General features: G+C 39.1%; 1 protein-coding gene across 4 annotated transcripts in view; it reads left to right on the top strand.

Annotated features, from left to right (window-relative positions):
• Positions 1-24739, top strand: part of BBS9 (Bardet-Biedl syndrome 9) — a 223776-nt gene that overhangs the window by 5679 nt on the left and 193358 nt on the right. For all 4 annotated transcript variants that reach the window (XM_035130062.3, XM_088653431.1, XM_088653433.1 and 1 more), the window contains exons 4-9: positions 60-124; positions 2425-2538; positions 12952-13126; positions 14357-14438; positions 15417-15597; positions 16936-17065. In XM_035130062.3, coding sequence (XP_034985953.1) covers positions 60-124; positions 2425-2538; positions 12952-13126; positions 14357-14438; positions 15417-15597; positions 16936-17065 — 747 coding nt within the window. The remainder of the gene's footprint in view (positions 1-59; positions 125-2424; positions 2539-12951; positions 13127-14356; positions 14439-15416; positions 15598-16935; positions 17066-24739) is intronic.

The raw sequence follows: 24739 nt of genomic DNA, 5'->3' as shown, positions 1-24739 counted from the left end.
GAGTAATGTACGTTTCTTAGCGGTTGACTCATATTTTCTATTCTTTTTCTTCTTTGCAGTGGTATAGAACTGTTACATCTGGCTGTATTACATCCTAAAAAATTGTGTGTGTATGCTGTCTCAGGTAAAAAAGGGCTCTTCAGATTAGGGTGACAACTTTTTCTCTTTCCCTATTCTCCACACAAGTAAAAAATTGCATACAGTGTTCTAATCTGCTAATACCAAGTCAATTTTGAAATTATAAAAAGGTGAATAGTATGGGATTGGTCGTTGCCCACTTTAAGAATTGTGCTTTGTCTCTGTGTTACTGAAAAGTAATTTATGTCAAATAAATGCTACTACTTCTAAATACTCCAGGTGGCGCTGTGGGTTAAACCACAGAGCCTAGGGCTTGCTGATCAGAAGGTCGGCAGTTCGAATCCCTGTGATGGGATGAGCTCCCATTACTCGGTCTCAGCTCCTGCCAACCTAGCAGTTCGAAAGCACGTCAAAGTGCAAGTAGATAAATAGGTACCGCTCCGGCGGAAAGGTAAACAGTATTTCCATATGCTGCTCTGGTTCGCCAGAAGTGGCTTTGTCATGCTGGCCACATGACCTGGAAGCTGTACGCTAGCTCCCTCGGCCAATAACGCAAGATGAGCGCCGCAACCCCAGAGTAGGTCACGACTGGACCTAATGGTCAGGGATCCCTTTACCTTTACCTTACTTCTAAATAAATATTTCTCTTACTTTATCTGTGCCCAGGCCCGGCTCTAGGGGTAGTCTCTGTGGCGCGGGGTGTTAGGGCGCCGGGCTGGCAGGCGGGCGCTGCACGGCGAAGCCGAGCTACGCTCTGCGCCCGCCCACTAGGGCGGGGGCGCCGGAGCAATCTCCGCGCCAGGGCGCCTGACCTGCTTGAGACGGCCCTGTCTGTGCCTGAATTAAGGAAAGCTTTCTGTAGATCATTGTTGCATTTGTTGGCACCTTAGAATGTGTATCACACTAATATAGTGCACTTGTGTATAAGAGCCTGCTGGAAATTTTACTCTGGAATTGTAAAAGTTCAGTTACCAGTTTGTCTGCAATGTGGAAGAAAGCTGTAACTAAATTAAATGCGGCTTCCAACATTTAAAAACATCACCATAAAATACAAAGTAATAAAAACAAACTAGTTAAAAGCAATAGTTAAAATACATCAAAACACATTTAGAACCAGCAATTCAAATACAGTTTGCTCTGACAGCAGCCCAGTGATCCTATACACCATAGTTTTCCAGAGGCATGTCTGAAGCGATGAAAAGTATAAAACCTAGAAAAGGGCCATAAGTAGGATGGACCAAGCTCACCAAGGAATTTGGTTTAAGGCTTGAAAGAGAATATAACTGGAGAACATAATAGGGGAATCCTGGCAATGAGAAATAAAGTTTGAGGATGTATTCGCTTAGTTCGTTTTGGGTTTTTTTAACAGAGCAATAGCTTTGGCAATGAATAGTATGCAAGTCTTTTAAAATGAACAACTAACCCACTAGTAAATGACAGTATTTTAGCAGTTCTGTAGGCTTCCAGGTTTACTTTCCTTATTTGGCAGAGGCCATTGCTATAAGTAGCAAATATTTATCTTAACCACGAGAGCAGCAGCACCAACAAGAAAGCTTAGTCTTGTGGAAGGCCGCAATATATAAAAATTATAATAAAATAAAAATTCACGTCAGAAAGATGAGTTCCAAAATAATGAATATAGTACTAAGTATGAATTGGCATTAATATTGTACAGTGATAATATATGTTGAGGTTATATTTTCACCATGGGTATGCCAAATGGCTGGTAAACAGATGTGCTCTCCTGTCTTGACAGAATGTAACGGACATGTGGCGATGAGGATAGAAGAACAGAAAGAGATTCCTTAACATTTAAATGTTGGCATTGCAATTAACATATTGTGTGAGGAAAATGTATCTCACTTTGCTTAGGTCATTTGATATGTATATACTCTTTGAAATGCCACCCTGTTAAATATTAGACAGGTGCTGTCTTAGCTGTCTTTTTGGCATCTCCTGAAGAGCTTCCTTGTCCCAGAAGCCTTTTAAGTAAATACCTTTCCCAGTCTGCATCTGCATTGAAATTGTTTTTATATATTTTAATTGTTATATTGTTTGTGTTTGCCACCCTGGGTTCCTTTGGGAGCAAGGGCAGGATATACATTTGATAATAAATCAAATAATAAGTATAGCGTTCTGGCATGCTCCAAGTATGACATTTTTTATTTTTTTACGGTGTAAGGTATAACTCAATGGAATCTTGATCCTAACATAATTATTATTAAAACAATAGTCTACAATTGCTTGTCTACAATTGCAATATAATCACCACACTATCTTGGGCAACATACTTAACACAGGAATTGGAAAATCCTACATATATGATACCTTCTCTAAATTTAATAGGAAGCCTGGGAAACATTGACCATGGGAACCAATATCAGCTAAAGCGTATGTATGAACACAATCTTCAGAGAACAGCCTGCAACATGACTTACGGGCCATTTGGAGGCATAAAAGGTAAATTCTATATTATTATTGGCCTACTTTATGTTACCTATACAACTCATATGTAATTTTGACAAATGCAGATTCTTCCTGATTTTGACTGTTTTAGGAGGCAGAATCAAGGACATCTTATGACATAGTGATTAACACTGCAATCCTAACCCCATGTATCTGGGAGTAAGACCCACTGAATTCAGCAGAACATCTTTCTGAATAGGCTTAGATCTGCACTGTAAATTATGAGACTAGTGCCTCCTTACTACGTACAAAGGATGATGCTGTTTGCCTAACTTGTGGTCATATTTCCTTAGAGGTAGAAAAATGTTTTTTGAAAACTATAAGAGCAGCCACATTTGCTAGAATATGTGAGAGTGAATCACTTGTTCCGATACATAGTTAACACGTGAGGATGAGTGCACTAGCTCTTCCCCCCTGCCATCATTCTGTCTGTCCTCCACAAGTTGTAAGGTGGGCTTCTAAAGTGGAGAGTCTCCTGTACTTGTTTTTTGGCCATAATATGATCCTCCCATGTTAATATTAGTTGTACAGCAAGAAGTCTGCTTCTGACTACATAAGGTAGAATATGAATTAGTTTTTCCTGATGTGCATTAACAAATTTAACCACTAGAGGTCTCTGATGTGTTTCAGCCAGAATTGAAACGGGGGGAAAAATGTTTTAAAATATAGCCCCTTATTTCAGTCACAGGCAATGAATGTACAGGAAAGTGCACATCTCCTTGTGAACAGTGCCAGAATAATCAGGACTGGTTCAGGAGTTCATAGTTGGCATGTTAACCATGAGCCTGTCTCAATTAGTGTCAGGACTAACACATGTGGCAGGCCGCACATTGAATCTGGTTTTCTGTACAGAGTTTGGGAATGGATGATCCATGGGTGAGCTAGAAATGTCTCATTTGGCTTAATCAGTTTGACTCTACGGCTGTGCATAAGCTGCACAGGAATGGAAGATCAATTAATAAGATGATTTTCTAAGATCTTTTGATGATTCCCTGCCCCATTAGGTCCTGCTGAAGTCCTGGTCTCCACCTGGAATGAGGGGATGGCCTAATCTATCAATATGATCACTTTATGTGTTGGTTTATACAATTTTTATACTGCTTAATATAATAAAAATCTCTAAGCAGTTTACATAAAAATACAGCTGCATTCAATAAAATGTCTTTAACCGGATAAAAAGAAAACGTAACTTCATATCATAAACAAAACTGAGCAGCATATTACATATATAAAGTAACAATCATAGTAAACATGTCTTTTTAAGGACTGTTTAAAGGTAATTTCTGCCTCTATCTCATGAATTACCCAAGGGGACAGCATTCCAGAGTGTGGATGCTGTAACCAAGAATGTTTTCATTAAGTGACAATCCACTGGTTGGCAAACCAGTGGGTCTCCTCACATCTTAAACATTGCCTTGGTCTGTACTGGGGGAGGCAATCTAGCAGGTATCTTGGTCTCAGGTTGTCCACGGCTATAAAGTTCAACGACGATACAGTGAACCTGGCTTGGTAGTTAGAACCCCTTGCAGATCTTTCGACACTTGACACAACATGCGTAATGCCGGGCAGCCCTGCTGCTTAATTTTGCCTTAGTTGTAGCTTCCATACCTGGTAAAAGGGTTCCACACATGCAGTGCATTACGGTGGTCTAATCATGAGGTTAGCAATGTATGGAATGATTGTAGCTGTTGCACAAACTAAAGTTGATACTGAGTACTCGGAGCCACAGAGGTCACTCTGTCAGAAGAGGTCATGTCCCTGGACCATTTCCTGGACGCAGTAGTGAAATTGATGAGGAGAAACAAGCTGAGGTTAAATCCTGGCAAGACAGAGGCATTGTGGGGGAGTGGTTCCCGTGTCTAAGAAATTGGACAGTTGCCGAACCTGCATGGGGTTGCACTCCATCTGAAGGAGCAGCTTCAGAATTTGGGGGTGCTTCTGGATCCAGCTCTGTCACTGGAAGCTCAGGTAGTATAATAAATAATACACAATAAAACAAAACAAAAGGAAAGCCAAAAAACCCCTCCCCCAAACATGTCATAAAAGTCGCCTCTCCTTTTGTTACGACATTGCTGTAACCATTTGCTTTCTTATCTTGCAACTGAGGCTTAATGCCAAAATCAAGAATTTTGGAGAATAGAAAAACCAGCTCTGCGCTGTTGTATATTCTCAGTATAACATCTGGTATAAATAACTAGGTTGTAAGTACTATACAAAGATTAGTTAAGCCAATTCCTTGTGCTCTGCCAGCATATTCATACAGGATCTGTACTCTAGCCATGCAGACTTCATTTCTTATGGCTAGGTATTCCTTTAGTCATAATTAATTTGCTTTTATAATATACGTTACACTCGATACAGGTTTCATTGCACCAGCTATAGGATTTAATGTGATGAAAATAATTTGTCAAGCAACACCACAGTGGAGATCTTGAGTGATCCCAGATTTATGAATGATTTATACTGGTGGTGATCTGTCATCATGAATGGACTTGAAACTTGCTAAATTGCTGTTGGGCAGTAGCTCTATCACATGTTGATATTTTTTTTAAAAAAAACTATGATCCACGGCAAGATAATAGTAAAATGTTATGGTAGAGAAGCTGATTGTGAGAATCAATCAAGTATCTTTGGCCCCCTCCATGCTAAAGGTCCGCATCAGATGATGCATATAAAATAGCAGGCAAAGCATGGCATACGAGGTACAGCTGGATGCGTCGGGGCTCTATTCTCCCCTTAATCTGCCCATTGCCATGGCACATTGTAACAAGGGGACAAGCTGGGGTTTAGTTATTTCAGAAAGTGAATATTGAATGGGATGTAGCATTTTTATGGTTTCTCTGAAAAATCTTAACACAAGTAGCATTGTAAGGATCACAAGGACTGTTACACTATTAAAAATATATATAATCGCTCCCAGAATTACACATCTGTTTTATGTTAATCCATGAATCCAGCAAAACAAAAGAGAAATAATAAAAACAATTGTATTTTTAAAACAGTAGGAAAAAAGTTACAAGGGGAGGAAAGGCTATAGAAAAGCCAGCTTTTCTCAGCCAAATGTCTGAATCCATTTTACTTTTATTATAGTTCAGCCTGGAGGCAAAGCATGTTTCAGACTTACAACAAAGAAGGTGCTATGAGGAAGAATTCTTCTTAATAACAAAGTACTACATATGTAAAAACCATGCAGCTTTGTAACAGGAAACTTATAAGAGTGGTAGACTGGGGGTTTACTTTTCCACAATTTTGCAAGGGTGGTTTTTATTAGGTGCTAGTCCAGAAAAAAAGATTATCATCTAAGCTTTATGTTGCAAGTTTAAGTGTATCTTTTACTTCTATTTAAATTAGACAGAGATATAAATTTGGACTATGATTTATCAGCTACTTCTTTGTAGAATGGCACTTAACCATTAATGCAAGCAGCTTTTAAACATTGTCTGCTGAGAAATAGCAACGGCCCATTGTGTCTTGGGTTTGTGCATTCCCCCCATTTCATCTCATCCTGCCCTGCCAAAGGTGAGTAGGAGCTTCCACTGCTGGTTTGTAACAAACTGCAGTTTCTCATTTAGTCCATATACGGAAAATGTAGTTGTTACAAACTGCGAATGGAAGCTTCCAGTCTCATCCCCTTCAGTGCAGCAGTTTGTGAGTATTGCTTTCAGTGATTGTTAGCAGGGCATGGTCACCATTTTGTTCCAAGAAACAAATTCAGAGGAAAATTACTCTTTTAAAACTCAGTTTTGTTCTGGAGTACAGTACTGTCTTTTTTGTATTTAGTGGAATCTTTAAAAAGCTTTAAGGAAGTTTTTTCTTTGGGTACAATACTTAGCCGCTGTGTTGTGATTATACTTTTAGACACAAACGTTTCATGTAGCTTTGCCCGAGGAATGTCATATTGGATATTTTCTAGCATCACGCCGCCTTTAGAACTCTGATAGTTCTAAATAGTTATGATATTTAGTTCTAGATAGTTCTGATAGAACTCCTCTATGCTGTGGAGTCTTATGGAATCCTCTGTGCAGTCTGTCTTTGGCAGGAGAGGGAGTCATAGGTTGGCTTGATCAGGATCTGGGGTTCTAGAGGAGCCTTTGTACGTAGTAAGGAGGCACTTACTTGTCCCATTGTTATCAGTCATTATAAAGTACAGCAAAACAATGACTTGAGCTTTTGAACCACGCAAATGTACTTTTGGAAATCTGCATTATGTTTCTGGTTTTACATTTTTAAAAGTTTGGTTCTTACTACATTGTTCACTTACCTCGCATCTATCATCAAGGCAGTTGATGTGGGCAGAGCAAAGAATGCATCTCTAGACTCATTCCTGCCCTGTGTGTGCCAAGGTGGAGGAACTGTCATGGGGAGCAAGGCGGGGCCAGAGGTTAGCAAAGAGATGCTGGGCATGTGTGGGGTGAGTGGGAGTGGGCTGAAATGAAGGGTGCAGGAGAAGGGCAATGAATGCCACCCCCCAAAAAACCCATGTTATCCTATGATTCTTTTAGCAGAGGCGAATTTATTCCTGCATTACAGGGCTTGGACTAGATATTATTATTACCAGTATTTATTTCATTTCTATACTGCTTTATATTTTTAAGAAAAATCTCAAAGTGGTTTGTTGTTGTTTAGTCGTTTAGTCGTGTCTGACTCTTCGTGACCCCATGGACCATAGCACGCCAGGCACTCCTGTCTTGCACTGCCTCCCGCAGTTTGGTCAAACTCATGTTCGTAGCTTCGAAAACACTGTCCAACCATCTCGTCCTCTGTCGTCTTCTTCTCCTAGTGCCCTCAATCTTTCCCAACATCAGGGTCTTTTCCAGGGAGTCTTCTCTTCTCATGAGGTGGCCAAAGTATTGGAGCCTCAGCTTCAGGATCTGCATTTTAGAACGTCAATAAAACAATCCAGAATCAAACATTTCTGAAGAAAGTCAAATACTGTATAGAGTATACAGTCAAAGCAACATAATTAACAGATAATGCTTAGGGTCCCTTCCAACCCTACAATTCTATGATCCTGTGATTTAGGGGATTGTGAACAGTTCACCCACGCTGGGCGCGGCGCCAAGAGGGTAGCTCAGAGGGTGCTGCAACAGTGACAAACAATGGAAGACGAGAGGCGGAGAATGCTGAATTTTGGCATCGCACAGGGCACTGCTGAAACTTGAAAGCCCCAAGTCCGCCACTGCATTTAGATAAATGAACACAAGTTAGTAATATGGATTGTTTTGGAAGACCAAAACAATCATACCAATGAGGCAGAGAGTTGAGAACTATGATCGTTATTTCCATGGGATAGAATTTTGTTACGCAAAAAATTGCTAGAAGAAATCACTAGTATCACTCAGGTAACCCATGTTCTTTAACTTCAGCAGGAACTTAAGAGGAAATGGAAATGTCTCCCCCACTCTTTTTTTTTAAAGGAAAGAGCAAAGCATTGGGATGTATGCCAGAACACTAGAGGGCCCCTTTCAGGTGTTATTGATAGAGACTAGAGGTCTTAAATTGAAAAGGATTTTGAGTTTGATTGTAGATTTACTGTTCAACCTGAATTATGTTTGAATTTAGCTAAAACTGATGGGGGGAATACCTTGGTGTGTTGAAGGTTACAGAAACCAATAATTTTCTCATTGGACTGAAATTTTTCCTTGGTTAAGCACACCAACCCTTCCAAACTCTCAAGTTTGTGCCCGTCCTTAAATTTGTTCTCTCTGTTGCACTCTTTGAAGGTTGCAAGGTTCATATTGTAATGAAATCCTGCTACCATCCATTAGATGGGGACAAACAGAAGAATAACTGAGCAGAAGTAAGAATGCTAATGTACACAACCATCCTGAATCTTTGTACTGTATACTTATAGACATGGAAATTGGTTTAGCAAATTATATACTAAAAAGCAGTTCTATATTTCATATGCCCAGCATGCTTCCTAAAATATCAACATCTTTAAATGTATATCTGCAATGCTCTGTAGCACTATTTGTATACCTTGGGTTTTTGGGTATTTTCCCTTACTTTCGTTCATTATAGTGGCCAAGAGGCTGATACTCATGAATTGGAAGACTAGAGATACAATTCCCCTTAATCAATGGCTTGACAACATGACAATATTGGCAACATATGAACGGACACCTTATAGACACAGACTTTCTTTGGATAAATATACACATCACAACTAAATGACTAAACAACAACAAATACTTATGTATGGAAACATAACTGAGCATTTTTTCTCTTTTTCATTCTTGTTTTTCTTTCTTTTTTGTCACTATCTTTTTATCAATGAAATTCTTCTGATAAACTATTAATAATAATAGTACAGTGGTACCTCGGTTTACGAACTCAATCTGTTCTGGAAGTCCGTTCTTAAACCGAAACCGTTCTTAAACCGAGGTGGGCTTTCCCTAATGAGGCCTCCCGCCGCCAGTGCCCTTCCACCATTCAGATTCCGTTCTTGGACCGAGGTAAAGTTCTCAAACCGGGACACTATTTCCAGAGTTTGTAAACCGAATCGTTCTTAAACAGGACTGTTTAACCCGAGGTACCACTTTACAGTAATAATAGTGTTCATAGTGAGTGTTCATTGCAGCTTAAAAATTATTAATTTAGATTTGTTGTTAGTCTCCTATGTACAGTACTGTATAGATTTGCATGGAATAATTTCTGAATATTCATATGTTGTTGGAATTTTCATATGTTTAGGGTATCTGGAACTTTAAGCAATCCACCAAATGTTGACTTGAACCATTATTATTGATTGGTTTAGCATATTTACCCAGCTGAATTCCTTACGTATCAGAATGTCAGCGGAACTATTATGACTCAAGCCCTTTATTATTTAATCTTTTGAATTAGATAAGTACTTGCTATTTAACAAGTTTTTTACTTCTTCCAAATTTCAACAACTGGCTGTGCATTTATGGGAGTGTATGTATTTATATGGAGATAAATATAAACAAACTATTGTTATAAACAATAAAATCTAAATTGAACAGAAGCCGCATATCCTGTCCTATAATTTAAAAAACGTGTGTCCTGTTGTAGGAACCTAAGGAAAGTCATAACTCTAAAACAATTCGTCTGTTCAAAAATGCTTCAAGAATTCTACATGTTAAACCTATAATTCTGTTTAAAATTATTGAATTTAGTAATAGGAAGCATTTGTTCATTGGCGTAAACTATAAAGAGTTTACGTTTCCTAGAAAGATGGATGAGTTTTACTATTCAAGCAACAGGAAAGTCTTAAAATTACCACAACTTGGAAATCTGAAACTAACTTGAAAATATCATGAATTAATGTGTTATGATGGGAACAAATAATCAAATTTAAGCTGTCAGGCAAACTTCTAGGCCGAGGCTTAAAGGAGTAGAATCTAATGATATGATATATTTGGTCTTTATCACTTACAGTTGTAGAGAAAATGCAAAAGGAAAAATGGTATTATTTTGAGGGATATATATATATATATATATATATATATATATATATATATATATATATATATGGTGATGTTGTAATATGACTGTTTTTGGACTATACTTCTGTGACTTCTACTCATCAGATTATTTTTTGTAAAATAGAAATGATATATACATTTTCTAATATGAAAAGATTATTTTTCATTGGTTAGCTACCTTCCTTTAGATGTCATGATTAATGTGCTGTTTCATTCTATTTCATGTTTAATAAGGGAAACAGGATTCTTTTTAAAAGTGATGGAAATACTTTTTAATATGCTGATTTACGATTTTGTTAACTCAGACTGCTAGCTCTTTTTATTAAAGCTCTTGGCATAATGGAAATGTGTTTCTGATCAACAGTCAGTAAAAGAATAAAATAACTTTTACACTTTGAGATAATGCACCTTATGTTTTATAAAAGTTTTTTTTCTTTCAGAAGAGGCAGTTTTATTTGAATTTGGAAGGTTTGATGTGTTTGTTGAGAATTGCTTGAAACTATATCTCCTTTGTTAGAACATTAGTAATATAATTGCACAATGTTGCAACTACAATAAGAGCTTTCCATAAAGCAGAGATACGTTAGTTTGTATATTAGGGACTCAAGATTGAATAAATGAACCAAATCAAACTGGGTAATTTCTAAGTGAACTATAACTTTTTATATAAGGTTGTTGTTGTTTAGTCGTTTAGTCGTGTCCGACCCTTCGTGACCCCATGGACCATAGCACGCCAGGCACTCCTGTCTTGCACTGCCTCCCGCAGTTTGGTCAAACTCATGTTCGTAGCTTCGAGAACACTGTCCAACCATCTTGTCCTCTGTCGTCCCCTTCTCCTAGTGCCCTCAATCTTTCCCAACATCAGGGTCTTTTCCAAGGATTCTTCTCTTCTCATGAGGTGGCCAAAGTATTGGAGCCTCAGCTTCACGATCTGTCCTTCCAGGGAGCACTCAGGGCTGATTTCCTTAAGAATGGATAGGTTTGATCTTCTTGCAGTCCATGGGACTCTCAAGAGTCTCCTCCAGCACCATAATTCAAAAGCATCAATTCTTCGGCGATCAGCCTTCTTTATGGTCCAGCTCTCACTTCCATACATCACTACTGGGAAAACCATAGCTTTAACTATACGGACCTTTGTCGGCAAGGTGATGTCTCTGCTTTTTAAGATGCTGTCTAGGTTTGTCATTGCTTTTCTCCCAAGAAGCAGGCGTCTTTTAATTTCGTGACTGCTGTCACCATCTGCAGTGATCAAGGAGCCCAAGAAAGTAAAATCTCTCACTGCCTCCATTTCTTCCCCTTCTATTTGCCAGGAGGTGATGGGACCAGTGGCCATGATCTTGGTTTTTTTGATGTTGAGCTTCAGACCATATTTTGCGCTCTCCTCTTTCACCCTCATTAAAAGGTTCTTTAATTCCTCCTCACTTTCTGCCATCAAGGTTGTGTCATCTGCATATCTGAGGTTGTTGATATTTTTATATAAGGTATTTTATTTTAAATTGTTTAGGCTGCAATTCTACGCTTTCCCCCAAATGTCGATGGTGGGGCTTAGGGCAGGCATAGGCAAACTCGGCCCTCCAGATGTTTTGGGACTACTACTCCCATCATCCCTGACCACTGGTCCTGTTAGCCAAGGATCATGGGAGTTGTAGTCCCAAAACATCTGGAAGGCCGAGTTTGCCTATGCCTGGCTTAGGGTGCACCACATTTGTCTCTCTGCTGGGAAGGGGGGAGGGTTCTTTGTAGTGGAGGCCTGAGCTCTGGAGTAGCTGCAGCTGGTGGTGCTTCTGCCAGTGGTAAAGGTAAAGGGACCCCTGACCATTAGGTCCAGTCATGACCGACTCTGGGGTTGCACGCTCATCTCGCATTATTGGCCGAGGGAGCCGGCGTATAGCTTCCAGGTCATGTGGCCAGCATGACAAAGCCACTTCTGGCGAACCAGAGCAGCACACGGAAACGCCATTTACCTTCCCGCTGTAGCGGTTCCTATTTATCTACTTGCATTTTTGACGTGCTTTTGAACTGCTAGGTTGGCAGGAGCTGGGACCAAGCAACGGGAGCTCACCCCGTCACAGGGATTCGAACCGCCGACCCTCTGATCAGCAAGCCCTAGGCTCAGTGGTTTAACTCACAGCGCCACCTGGGTCCCTCTGCCAGTGGAAAAGCTGAAAAGGGGCATTTGTGGGTGACCTTGGCCTTGGGTCACTCAGCAGTGCTGACCTGATGCAGAAAAAAGCAAACAACACTCCCCCCCCCCTATCCAGCAGGAACAAGCAGGGCTTCACTACGGTGCATGACCTTGGCCTGTTAGGCCTGGTTTGCTCCCTAAGAGTAACACAAACAGAAACTACATTGTTGCACAAGGTTGTCTGTAGGTGGGTAGAACAATCCCAATACAGTGGTACCTTGGTTTATGAACTTAATCCGTTGCAGAAGTACGTTCTTAAACCAAAGCATTCTTAAACCAAGGTGTGCTTTCCCATAGCAGCGGGGGACTCAATTTACAAATGGAACACACTCAAGATGTTCTGCTTCCAAGGCAAAGTTCACAAACCAAAACACCTGCTTCCGGGTTTGCCGTGTTCTTAATCCAAGTTGTTCATAATCTAAGCTGTTTTTAAACCGAGGTACCACTATATTAAGAACCCAGGCAACATTTCTTTTTACATTTCATAAGAAACAGTAAGATACTTGGGGTACAGCACAGGGCAAGACATTCAAGAAGACCCCTTTCATTATAATGTGGGACTCCTTGCCCCAGGAACTTCATCTGCCTCTTGTGCTGGAAAAATATTGGTAAATAAATTTAATAATTTTGCAGTGGTCGGTCGTGTTTAGTTACATACTCTACAAAGGATGTTCAAGTGATTCTGTAGTGTGTGTCCAGGAAATATGCATGTACATTCAATTTTAAACCTATTTTATGAAAGACCTTATACACTGCTTCCTTTTTATTTAGGTCGTGACTTGATCTGTATACAGTCTGTGGATGGAATGCTTATGTTATTTGAACAAGAAAGCTATTCATTTGGCCGTTTTCTACCTGGTTTTCTTCTTCCTGGTCCACTGACATATAGCTCTCGAACAGATTCCTTCATTACCGTCTCTTCCTGTCGGCAAGTTGAGAGTTACAAGTACGTAGAGATGTCAAACATGTAACATTTTATTTTGTATTTGTTGCCCTTTAATTACATCAAAATGTAAAGTATTAGGGAGGATGCATCTGAAACAAAAATCGTTGTACTGATTTAATGCTCTGCTTAGGTAGGCAACTCATTTTGGCAGTGATTACATCTAGGTATCCTAGAAATTCCAATAGCAGTGAGTACTAAAAAAAGTACACAAACGCCTCATTTTCACTGCTATTCCCAAATGCCCAAGAGCTGATTTAGATGTTTTCTGCACATAACCATTGGGTTAGATCCAGATTTAGTCATGCTTTAGAGACTAATGTTCCATTGATTTCATTCGGTCTATTCTGAACATGACTGTGTCAGGATCCAACCCATACTGTAGGGGGAAATGAATTAACATGTTTGTTTGCACATGTTTGTTTGTTTAAAATATTTATAGTCTGCCTTTCCATACCACCTCTCCAATATCAACAATAGAAAACTTTTAAAACCTTTAACTTCCCTAAGATAAGAACAAGTAAACATACCCAGCCAGCCAATTAAAAAACTTTCTTTTGCGCATGTAATGTATTTGTTGAAAAGAATATGTTTGGCTGGAAATCAATTAAAATTCAGTACAGTATTCACATTAAAGATGAAAATATGTAAAAATATAAATTTGGGGCTGTAACTCTGTGTCAATAGAAGACACAAATGTACTCATTGAATGCCCTTTTTATAACAATCTTAGAAACAATTACATTCACCCATTGTTAAGATCGCAGAAGGGAAGGCTATCTCTTGCAAAGACCTGTTTTCTGTTGACTGATGTAGAGAAGTATATATACTTTAGAACATCCAAATTCCTTATTAAGGATCTACAAATTTGTATAAAAAAATTTAAAGGAGCTATGGGAAATGATTTAGCATCTAAAGGTTGGGGAGTAGAATTGTAAACCACTATAAGTAGCAGTATTGTTGTTATTATTATTTTTATGCATGTAATGGCTGTTTGCTAAAACACAATAAACTGAATTGATTGATTATGAGGGCTATCCAGGCAAGAAACATTTTAAATTATTTGTTAAGAGTCAGACTTGCAAATGCAGACAATATTATTCCATCTCATAAGAATAAAGGATGGGAGTCTTGAAAATAGGTTTAAATCATGTTTTTAATACACTCTGAAATAATTTTCCAATATGAAAGTATTAAAAACTTTTAAGAGATACTATTTGTTTTTTACAATAGGTACCAAGTGCTTGCATTTGCAAAAGATGCTGAGACCCAAGAAAATGAGCAACAAAAGCGTGGGTCAGGAAAAAGGCTTGTGGTAAATTTGCTGCTTCTTATGGTTCAATGACGCTCCATAGAGACTAAAGGATTTAAAATATTAGATTATAGTTGTGAAGGATTCAGCTCTATTAATGTGGGGACCCAGCAATGATGTTTGTGTTTGATTTTCCTGAAAAAGGGTCCTCCACATTACGTAAGGAAACAGGGGCAAGAGAGCAGCTAGGTTTTGAGATGCTGAAAGCATTTAAAATGTAGCTTTTTTGAAGCACTGTTGCTGTTGTTATGGGGAAAGGAAGCAAACACCACAGGTCACATTATTTATACCAGGGGCACTATCTTCTTTTATTTGTACCAATGGGATGCATGCTATACAGCACTTTATTATTTTCCTCCTGGCATGATGGAGTATTGCCTTTCTTGAACTGAATGTAATAATAATAATAATAATAATAATAATAATAATAATAATAATTTTTTATTATTTATACGGCTTCCAGAAGGATATTAAAATACAATAATCTATTAAACATTAAAAGCTTCCCTAAACAGGGCAACCAATGATGGCCACCAATAAAGCAAAGAGAAATAAAACAATACAAATCACAAAATGAACTGATGTTACATACTGTAGTCAAGATATGTAACTCCTGTGTTAGCACTGCAGATTATGACACCCTGTACTTAGTCTCTTTACAGTTGTATTCCGTTTATAATTTCCATTGTAACAAAGCTAGCTGTGTATGGGTTGTATCCAGACTAAGTTAGTTGCACTTTGTTGCAACTTATTTAAATGGGAACTAACAGTGCAGATCTACTTTCTCCTTGGAAGTAAATCCTGTTGAATTTAATGGGACATACTGTACTGCCAGGTAAATTGGGTTAGGATTGCAGCCTAAGTTGTGACATTAAAAAACACACAAATTTGTCCCATTGATTTCAGTGAGATATTTAACTAATTTAGTCTGATCCATCCTTGTGATATGATTAAAGTACATTGATTTTATTTTTTCTTTAGGTGGACTGGGTTTTAAACATTGGAGAACAAGCGTTGGATATATGTGTTGTTTCCGTCAATCAACTTGTTTCCAGTGTGTTTGTGCTTGGGGAAAGAAACTTCTTTTGCCTTAAGGATAATGGACAAATTCGATTCATTAAAAAGCTTGACTGCAGCCCAAGTTGCTTTCTTCCATATTCAGGTTTGTAAATAGAAATTTGGAAGCAGAAACTGTGGCTTAGTACAAGCAATTTTGGACTATAGTACCTGAACAGTTTAACACCCCAACCTAAGGTAGATATTTATAAATGTTTTTGCTCATAATTATGTCTCTGATTTACCAACAAGACATTAAGTGATCAGGTATTTAGCTCATTATATTCCTTAGCAACAGATTAATACTGTTTTGAACTACATAATTAGGATTCAGCTGATATTTCACCAAATGCAGTAGGCGACTAAAATGAATGACAGGCACACTTATGCGTGACAGCATATAAGTCTGGCACCGGGAATTAATTAATTAAATAAATACTTATACCAGGAAATGGCGTGACAGAGTTGGAGAGTCCTTCCCCGGAGCCCGAAAAGGACTTCAGTGAGGGCAGAGGAAGCCCCACAGAGACCTGAGGCACAGTGGGGCTTTGTTTAGGCTGTCTAACCTCCTCGTCTAACAGCTGATGTGTGGGGTAGTTCAACATCAGCTTTCCTGCACGTCCTAACCTCCAGCCCATCCCTTAGCTTCAACTCTAGTTAAAGAGAGAGAGGGAGGGGGGGAGAGGGAGAGAGAGCTGGAGAGTGGGAAAAGTGGGTACCGAATTTGGGGACTTTTTAGAGGGTGTTCTGCACTTTACACAAATTCACAGGCATAGACACACAGGAGCCTGGAATGTAGCTCCCACATATGTGGGGGGACACCTGTAGTGGAAGTATAATAGTTTAATCATGGCTAGTCTTACCATGCGGCAGGGTGAATTGATCCGTTTTAAGTGACACCAAGAGGACAAAGGAAGAGGAAGACTAGACTTGGTGTCTGAGCTGTGAAGGAAGTGTTGGCCTTAGTTGACAGCTGTTCACAATTGTTGGTGACTGAAATTTTCTATAATTTAGGTTGTTTCCATAATATTCCCAGATTTTTTTTTTTGTTATTTAAGCAAAATAACCATAAACTCTGTATACCTTTTTGTACTTGTAATTAGTTGAAATTGGTTATTTCCAGTGTACAGTGTGGGGTTAGATAGATAGATAGATAGATAGATAAAGTATTACTGTATATTCCTGCATATCAGACTACTTTTTAACCCAGGAAAATCTTCTCAAAAGTCGGGGGTCGTCTTATACGCCGGGCCGTATTTCTTATATGGGGAGTATATCCCAAACTCTATATTTTAACTGGAAAAGTTCGAGATCGTCTTATAGGCCCAGTCATTTTATACGCCAGAATATATATTATATTATGCCTCATGAAGGGAGAAATGGTATAAGCGTAAAGCAATTTGAATGACAAATTGGTTCTAAACTCTTTGCATATATATTGTAGTGTCTGGAGCTGTAGTTAACACACTAATTGGAAACCACAGCAGCATTCTACACGTTTATCAAGATGTGACTCTAAAGTGGGCAGCTCAGCTTCCCCACATTCCTGTGGCAGTAAGAGTGGGGAAATTACTGTAAGTACTAATGGCATAATTTTAGCTTAAGTTTATTTTTTTCATTCTTTTTCTGGAATACACTTTGACTGATTCTAATTTTGTTGCTCTTGACTGGCTGTAAGCAACAGTGCTGCTTCTGGATTATTATTTTTGGGGGGGGGGGAAATCAAATTTTTTTTGTATGTTTTAAATTAATACAGTTGAACTAAAAAGCAAATGTAAAGCCAAAACATTGAAAGCCGCAATTAAGGAGTTGGGTAAAACACAACCCTGTTAACTGGGCACAATCCCTATCCCCTCTCCTACAGCCATTCTTCATAATGAATGGAGCAGGTAGCGCTGTGGTCAAAACCACTGAGCCTCTTGTCTTGGGCATGCTGATCGGAAGGTTGGCAGTTTGAATCCCCAAGATGGGGTGAGCTCCCATTGCTCTGACCCAGCTTCTTCCAACCTAACAGTCTAAAAGCACACCAGTGCAAGTAGATAAATAGGTACCACTGCGATGGGAAGGTAAACAGCGTTTCCATGCGCTCTGGTTTCCATCACGGTGTTCCGTTGCACCAGAAGCAGTTTAGTCCTGCTGGCCACATGACCCGGAAAGCTGTCTGTGGACAAAGGCCGGCTCCCTTGGCCTGAAAGCGAGATGAGCGCTGCAACCCCATAGTCGGCTTGTGACTGTCCAGGGGTCCTGTACCTTTTTTTTAACCATAATGAAGAGTGGAGAGATATGTCATTGCTGACATTGATCACAGCAAAGGCTTACCAGGTTCCCTTTGGGAAAAAGGAATATAAAATAAATGTCTATATTGAGGTACAATGCGTTCTAACTCTCTATTCCTGTGGTAGATTTAGCAGTGATATTACAGTTAGAGAGGTTTGTCTGGGTCTCATGGTGTAAGCATGTGAGTGTTGTTGACTGAGGATGCAAGGCTTGCAGAGCACTGAGAGTGTGATTTGAAGATGTGTTAGAATAAGAAGGTTGAGTACTGTATATTGGTTTAGAATATTGATGTGTTTGATTGATCTGATTAAACACTCTAGTTGGTTTTCATTTGTAATATTGTACTTCCTGATGTTTAGAGGCTATTTTGTAACTTGTTTACTGTGAATTTTCCTTGTATTTTTTGTAGCTGATTTTTATGTTTGTTTTATACTAAAGTGGATACTCTATTATTTGTGCTTCATATAATAGAAATTCTGATACTTTTTATATTTGTGGTTGAAGATACCTATGTTTTGTTTACATATAAGCGGGGTATAAATTGTCCAAATAACACAACAATTTACATGATTATTAAGCTTATTGGACAGATTTGTTTGATTTGTTGTAAACTGTTAGGTTTTCCTCAAGTAAGCCTTACTGAGTTTAGTGGGATTTAGGTTTAGGATTGCAATCTACGTGAAATTTTCTTATAGGTTAAGGTAAATTCTCTTGTACGCTGACAATTTAGATTCCTGATATATTGCTTGCTTTTTGGGGGGATGGAAGGGAATGTTTTCATTAACCGTAAGGCTTAACTTAGAATTTCAGAAGGGTTCAGTGGTGGAACTATCTTTGGAATATGGCTACCAGTTGGGGTGAATAGACTTAGTCAAGTCATAGAAATAGTTAAGATATCTCTAGTTATTATCTTCTCTTTTTTTTGCTGGGGGTGGGGGGAGTTGACATCTAGGACGAACTCACCTGTCAATTCTGTTCTTATCAAATATTGTAGGTATATTACTCATTAGTGAAAGCTCTGTAGTTGCCCTTCATGGGAGAGAGGTTCTGCTGAAAAATGTTAAACAAAACCACAGACCTAAGTGTATCTTCAAAACAAACGCAGTGCTTTTTATTATAAGGAGATGACAGGTATGAACTAGTTAGTGAAAGTACATTATTTCACTTTTGAGAATATTATTTTACTGAGTAATGAAATAGCCTACTTCCTGCAGTTCCTGCAGAATAATTTAGAAACAATTTGTTTTGGTAGAAATACTGTTAAATCTATGGAACATATAAAGAAACATCCATTTGATCCAGTGCTCTGTGCACAAAGCAGCTCAGGTTGCTTCTGAGGAGCCCTTTAAAAAAAAGTTAAATTCCTTCTGTTTGGGCCTGAATCCACATGCACCATCCAAACAGGGAATTGCTGGGAATTTAGCTTTTAAACAGGGCTCTGCACCAACAGCCCTGGCTGGTGGTTGGGAGGGAGGAACTGCATGCTCAGAACTGCCCAATGTTTCCCATCCAACTGGCAATATTTTATTTATCTATTATTGATTTTATGTTCCACCTTTTCTCCCAAAGGAGTCCAGGGCAGCCAACAAGAAGTGATAAAACAATTTAAAAACCCGCATTTAAAACATCTTTAAAACAATTCCAATGCAGGTGCAGACTGGGAAAGATCTCAAAAAAACTAGTTGAAAGAGGAAAGTCTTTAGTAGGTGGGGAAAAGACAACAGAGGCAGTGCTTGTCCCTATTGAAGGGAAAGATTCCACAACAACAACAACAATAATAATAAGTTTGGATTTGATATCCCGCTTTATCACTATCCTAAGGAGTCTCAAAGCAGCTAACAATCTCCTTTCTCTTCCTCCCCCACAACAGACACCCTGTGAGGTGAGTGGGGCTGAGAGACTTCAGAGAAGTGTGACTAGCCCAAGGTCACCCAGCAGCTGCATGTGGAGGAGCGGAGACGCGAACCCGGTTCCCCAGATTACGAGTCTATCACTCTAAACCACTACACCACACTGGCTGATTCATGAAGGTGGTGGTGGTAGCGACACTCATCTCGCTTTACTGGCTGAGGGAGCCGGCGTACAGCTTCCGGGTCACGTGGCCAGCATGACTAAGCTGTTTCTGGCGAACCTGAGCAGCGCACGGAAACGCCGTTTACCTTCCTGCAGGAGTGTTATCTATTTATCTACTTGCACTTTTGACGTGCTTTCGAACTGCTAGGTTGGCAGGAGCGGGGACCGAGCAACGGGAGCTTACCCCATCGCGGGGTTTCGAACTGCCGATCTTCTGATTGGCAAGCCCTAGGCTCTGTGGTTTAACCCACAGCACCACCCCCATCAAAGGTACCTAAAAGGTAGTCTCATGTATAATGCACTGCAGCATTCTAGACAGGAGTTAATTGCTATGTGAGATAATGAACAATTGTTTGCATGGTGGTTTAGTGTGGTGCTGTGGTCTAAACCACTGAGCCTTGGGTTTGCCAGTTGGAAGGTAGACGGTTCGAATCCCCGCGACGGGGTGAGCTCCCGTTGCTCGGTCCCGGCTCCTGCCAACCTAGCAGTTTAAAAGCCCCAAAAAGTGCAAGTCGATAAATATGGTAGGTACCTTTCTGGCGGGAAGGTAAACAGTGTTTCCGTGCGCTGCTCTGGTTTTGGTGTTCCGTTGCACCAAAAGCGGCTTAGTCATGCTGGCCACATGACGTGGAAAAACTGTCTATGGACATACGCCTGCTCCCTCGGCCTGTAAAGTGAGATGAGCGCCACAACCCCAGAGTCGTCTGCAACTGGACTTAACTGTCAGGGGTCCTTTACCTTTTTAGTGTAATAGGAAGTTTAAACAATATGCTAAGTTGTTGGGGGTTTTTTTGGTAGAAACATTCTTCTCTGTAGTTTAGCACAGCCAACAGCAGACAAGCATGAGTGTTGAAGCTAATATAACTAGTGAAATGTGAAGAAATGTGAACTTGTGGGTGAAGTTATAAAGAAAACCACTGCACATGCAGTCTTCATCATCATCCAGATGGAGAAAAATACTTTTGGTCTTCATTCCAGCCCATCTGTTACTCCTTCTTACAAGGTGACATCACTACAACCGTTAAAGCATCATCATATAAAAATAGAAAAACTCCCATATTAAAAAAATGGGAATACCTAATACTTATTGCAGTATTTTATAGAAGAAAGATGGCAGGATTCAAAGTTTCTTTTTCTCAACAGTGCTGGTTTAACAGAAGTTCTGCCAGTTATGGCACACAGTGAGAACTGGATGACTTTATGCATTTAATGTTTTCAGTATAACAGAATGTGAAAAGTTTAAACTGAATGGTTTCTTTTAACAATTCCAATTTAAATCTTAAGTCCGTGTTGAGGTTTTGCTGAATCGAGTACATTATCCTTAAGTAGCACAACTCTTTAGCTGCATATGATCATATATATGTTATCTTTTAAAGACTTTTGACTAGATTACTGTATTGTACTTTCTTAATTAAAAAGGCTATATGCAAGATCACACAAGATTTGTGGAAATTATCATGGAAATATAACACAGAATATCTTTACTTTCTCTTCTTTTTATTTTGATCAGACACTGATGATGCAAAGTTAAAATCATAGAACCGTAGAGTTGGAAAAGAACCCAATGGTCATATAGTCCAACCCCCTATAATGCAGGAATCCAGGTTACCCTCACTGCATAACTCTTCAGATTTTTTGCCCTGTTGTATGTCTGTTGACATCATATTGATATAATATAGCCTTTACTTATGATATAATGTAGCCTTCCTTCCTAAGTAATTCTTGAAATGCTTCTGGGTTTCATTAACAGCACATGCCTGCACTTGCCTACTCTTGAGTAAGTCCCATTGTGTTCTAGGGGGGCTTACTTCAACTCAAGTGGGTACAAGATTGCAGCCAAAGACACATTACATTATGTTGTCATAAACTGATGTGAGATCTCTGAATATTTATTTTTTCCCCTTTGTACAATTATTATACTTTTCTTCCTGACCTTGCTACATCAAAGTCAGTATATATTTATTTAAAAGGGAACAGAGAAGCAGCAAATCTGCAGTGGGGTGCTGTTTTTTTTTTATTGGATGGCCAAGTAGGCAAGGAATCAAGATTCCTGTTTGGACAGCCTGAAATGACCTCCTTCTGGATAACAACCTACTGATAAGTATGTCCAGAGAGCCAACAGATGGGCACATCTGAAACAGCCACATATAGAAAAGGCAGAGGAAAGGAGAGAGTGGAAAACAAAGGAGCTCTGACTCCCCATGGTCAGGGAGAGAGTCTTGGAGGAGAGTAACTGGGCCATCATAACTGCCTTTCTTCTAGCCTGTGGGACTCTAGCCTTGGCCCCATATCTGACAATGTGTTCTCAAGGAATAACTGTTTGCTGGAGAAAGTTATGGGACAGTTGTCACTTCTGATCGACTTTGCTAGTGGTTTATTAAATTGTTTGTTATATTGTATTCCTGAAAGCTGCTTTAAATATTATTTAAAACCAGTATATAGATAATAAACTAAACTAAATTAAAATTTGACTTCCTGGCTCAGTGTCCACGTGGATGAGCTTTGCAGCAGCCATCCAATGTGCCTTAGCTTCTGAACCCATAACTGGAATATGATGAGGTGCATGGGAGCTAGAGTAATCTTTTTGTACCTTATAAGCTTTCTACTTTGTTTTTCAGCCTCTTATTTCTTACCCCAAACCTTTGCAACAGGGAGAACCATGTTTTTAATATATGATATAGGGACATATGGCTGGGTTTCTTGATTTTCTTGGGGGGAAATTTAGTTGGGTTGCCTTCTAATATTTATCCTTTCCTTGAATAGAATATGTATAAAGTTATTCAGAGCAGTGGAACATACATGTGTTTATAGCAAATAAACTATGTATATGATATGGTATTATCTTAAAGCAGCAGGAATGGAAAGATGAGGTACTAGCAAAATGTTTCTAAATTTAGAGAAATATACATTTTAAATTGTACTTGGTGCATATGTTTCTAATTTAACAAATCTCTTCTCTTAGCCACTAATTAAATTTTGTAATAAGACTCAATATCATTTTCATGACCTAGAAAGTACAGTCCATGAAGCACTCCTTTCAAACCCACCTATTAATGCCTATGGGTCATTCACAGGAGGAGTACTTTGGTGAATTGCACCCCTGGCTTAAATTGTACTGCAGTTTAAGAATTAATGGAAAGTATTACATATTATGTGTAGGTATATTGTAGTTCTAGAGTTTCATCTTATGTAGACAATCTAGCTATAATTTTGACCTTGTAAAAAGGTTTGACACCCATTTAATTTAACACAGCAGGCACCCCATAAGTACAAATTAATTTTTTTGGCTGTCTTTTGGTTCAGTCAATATAATAAAAACTTTTTATTATATATTATGGTGTCGTCACCAGCGGGTGGCAGTGGTAACTAAAAGTTACTGACCTGCTTTTGGGGAGATTTTTCTTATTGTTCCAATGTGACAAAAAAAAGTTTAATGATCTGCCTTCATATAAGTTTTGGTAGGGTCATTTTTAACATTAATTAATTAGCTTTATATCTTCATGTTTCAGGCTTCTTTAAAAATGAAAAGTGCAACACATATATTATAATAGGATGATACTAGTCCTCCTTTGAATTTTTTTAGCTTGAAACAGCTATTTTGTTGTTAAATAATTTTTATTGTCAGAAAAAGGTTATACAGGATTCTGCAAAATTTAGGAGCTGATGGCAATATACATAGTCCATATATAATAAAAGATCACTCTTGAACAAATATAGACATAAAATAAAGCCAAAATTAATAAACCACAGGTATATGAATACATGGAAGGTAGCAACTAGAACAATTTATAGTATAGACAGAGTGGTTAAACAAGACAAAGTTATAAAACACGAACCCTATTATACCAAGTAAAGTATCCAAATGTCCTGAGTCACTCTATCAGCCATATTCATTCAAAGGCCAAGAGGGGTCCTCGGCCATATTCCTCCTTGCTTAAAAATAAAAGAAAGTCAGACCGAAATAGGTACGAAATCATCTTCCAACAACAACAACAACAATTTTATTTATACCCCGCCCTTCCCAGTCAAGACCGGGCTCAGGGCGGCTAACAACAAAAATATACACAAGTATAAAAGAATTAATTAAAATGCAGATTAATACAATGTTAAAATTCAGTTTTAAAATTAAAAATCTACAAGTAAGATAAAACCATTATAAGATAAAACCTTAGGGGAGGGTAACCCTGGGGTCAGACTGCGTCAGTCCAAAGGCCAAGCAGAACAGCTCTGTCTTGCAGGCCCTATGAAAGATGACAAATCCCGCAGGGCCCTAGTCTCCTGAGACAGAGCGTTCCACCAGGTCATTACTGAGAAGGCCCTGGTCCTGGTAGAGGCCAGCCTAACCACCTTGTGACTCGGGATCTCCAGTATGTTATTATTTGTGGACCTTAATGTCCTCTGCGGGGCATACCGGGAGAGGCGGTCCCATAGGTACGAGGGTCCTAAGCTGCATAAAGCTTTAAAGGTCAAAACCAGCACCTTAAACCTGATCCTCTACTCCACCGGGAGCCAGTGCAGCTGGTAAAGCACTGGATGAATGTGATCCCGTGGCTGGGACCCTGTAAGGAGTCTCGCCGCGGCATTCTGCACCCGCTGGAGTTTCTGGGTCAGTTTCAAGGGCAGCCCCACGTAGAGCGAGTTACAATAATCAAGCCTAGAGGTGACAATATCCCACACTTTAGTGTACCAAGTAGTAAGATTGGCCCCATCTAAATTTGTCCAAAAGTGTACAATGGTCATTCTAGCTGCCATAAGCAGGTGTGCAATAAACTTTATTGTTCTATGGGCCCCAATCTCTGAGCAGCGAGAGACTCCAGGGGTTCCTGGTTTGTGTTTGTTAGAATGAACGTCAATGCAGACTGTGGCGACTTTAGGATACATGGTGTTATTTTCACATC

This window comes from Zootoca vivipara, chromosome 11, assembly GCF_965207765.1.
Source record: "Zootoca vivipara chromosome 11, rZooViv2.hap1.1, whole genome shotgun sequence".
Taxonomy (NCBI): domain Eukaryota; kingdom Metazoa; phylum Chordata; class Lepidosauria; order Squamata; family Lacertidae; genus Zootoca; species Zootoca vivipara.
This window is presented reverse-complemented; position numbering and strand designations above follow the sequence as displayed.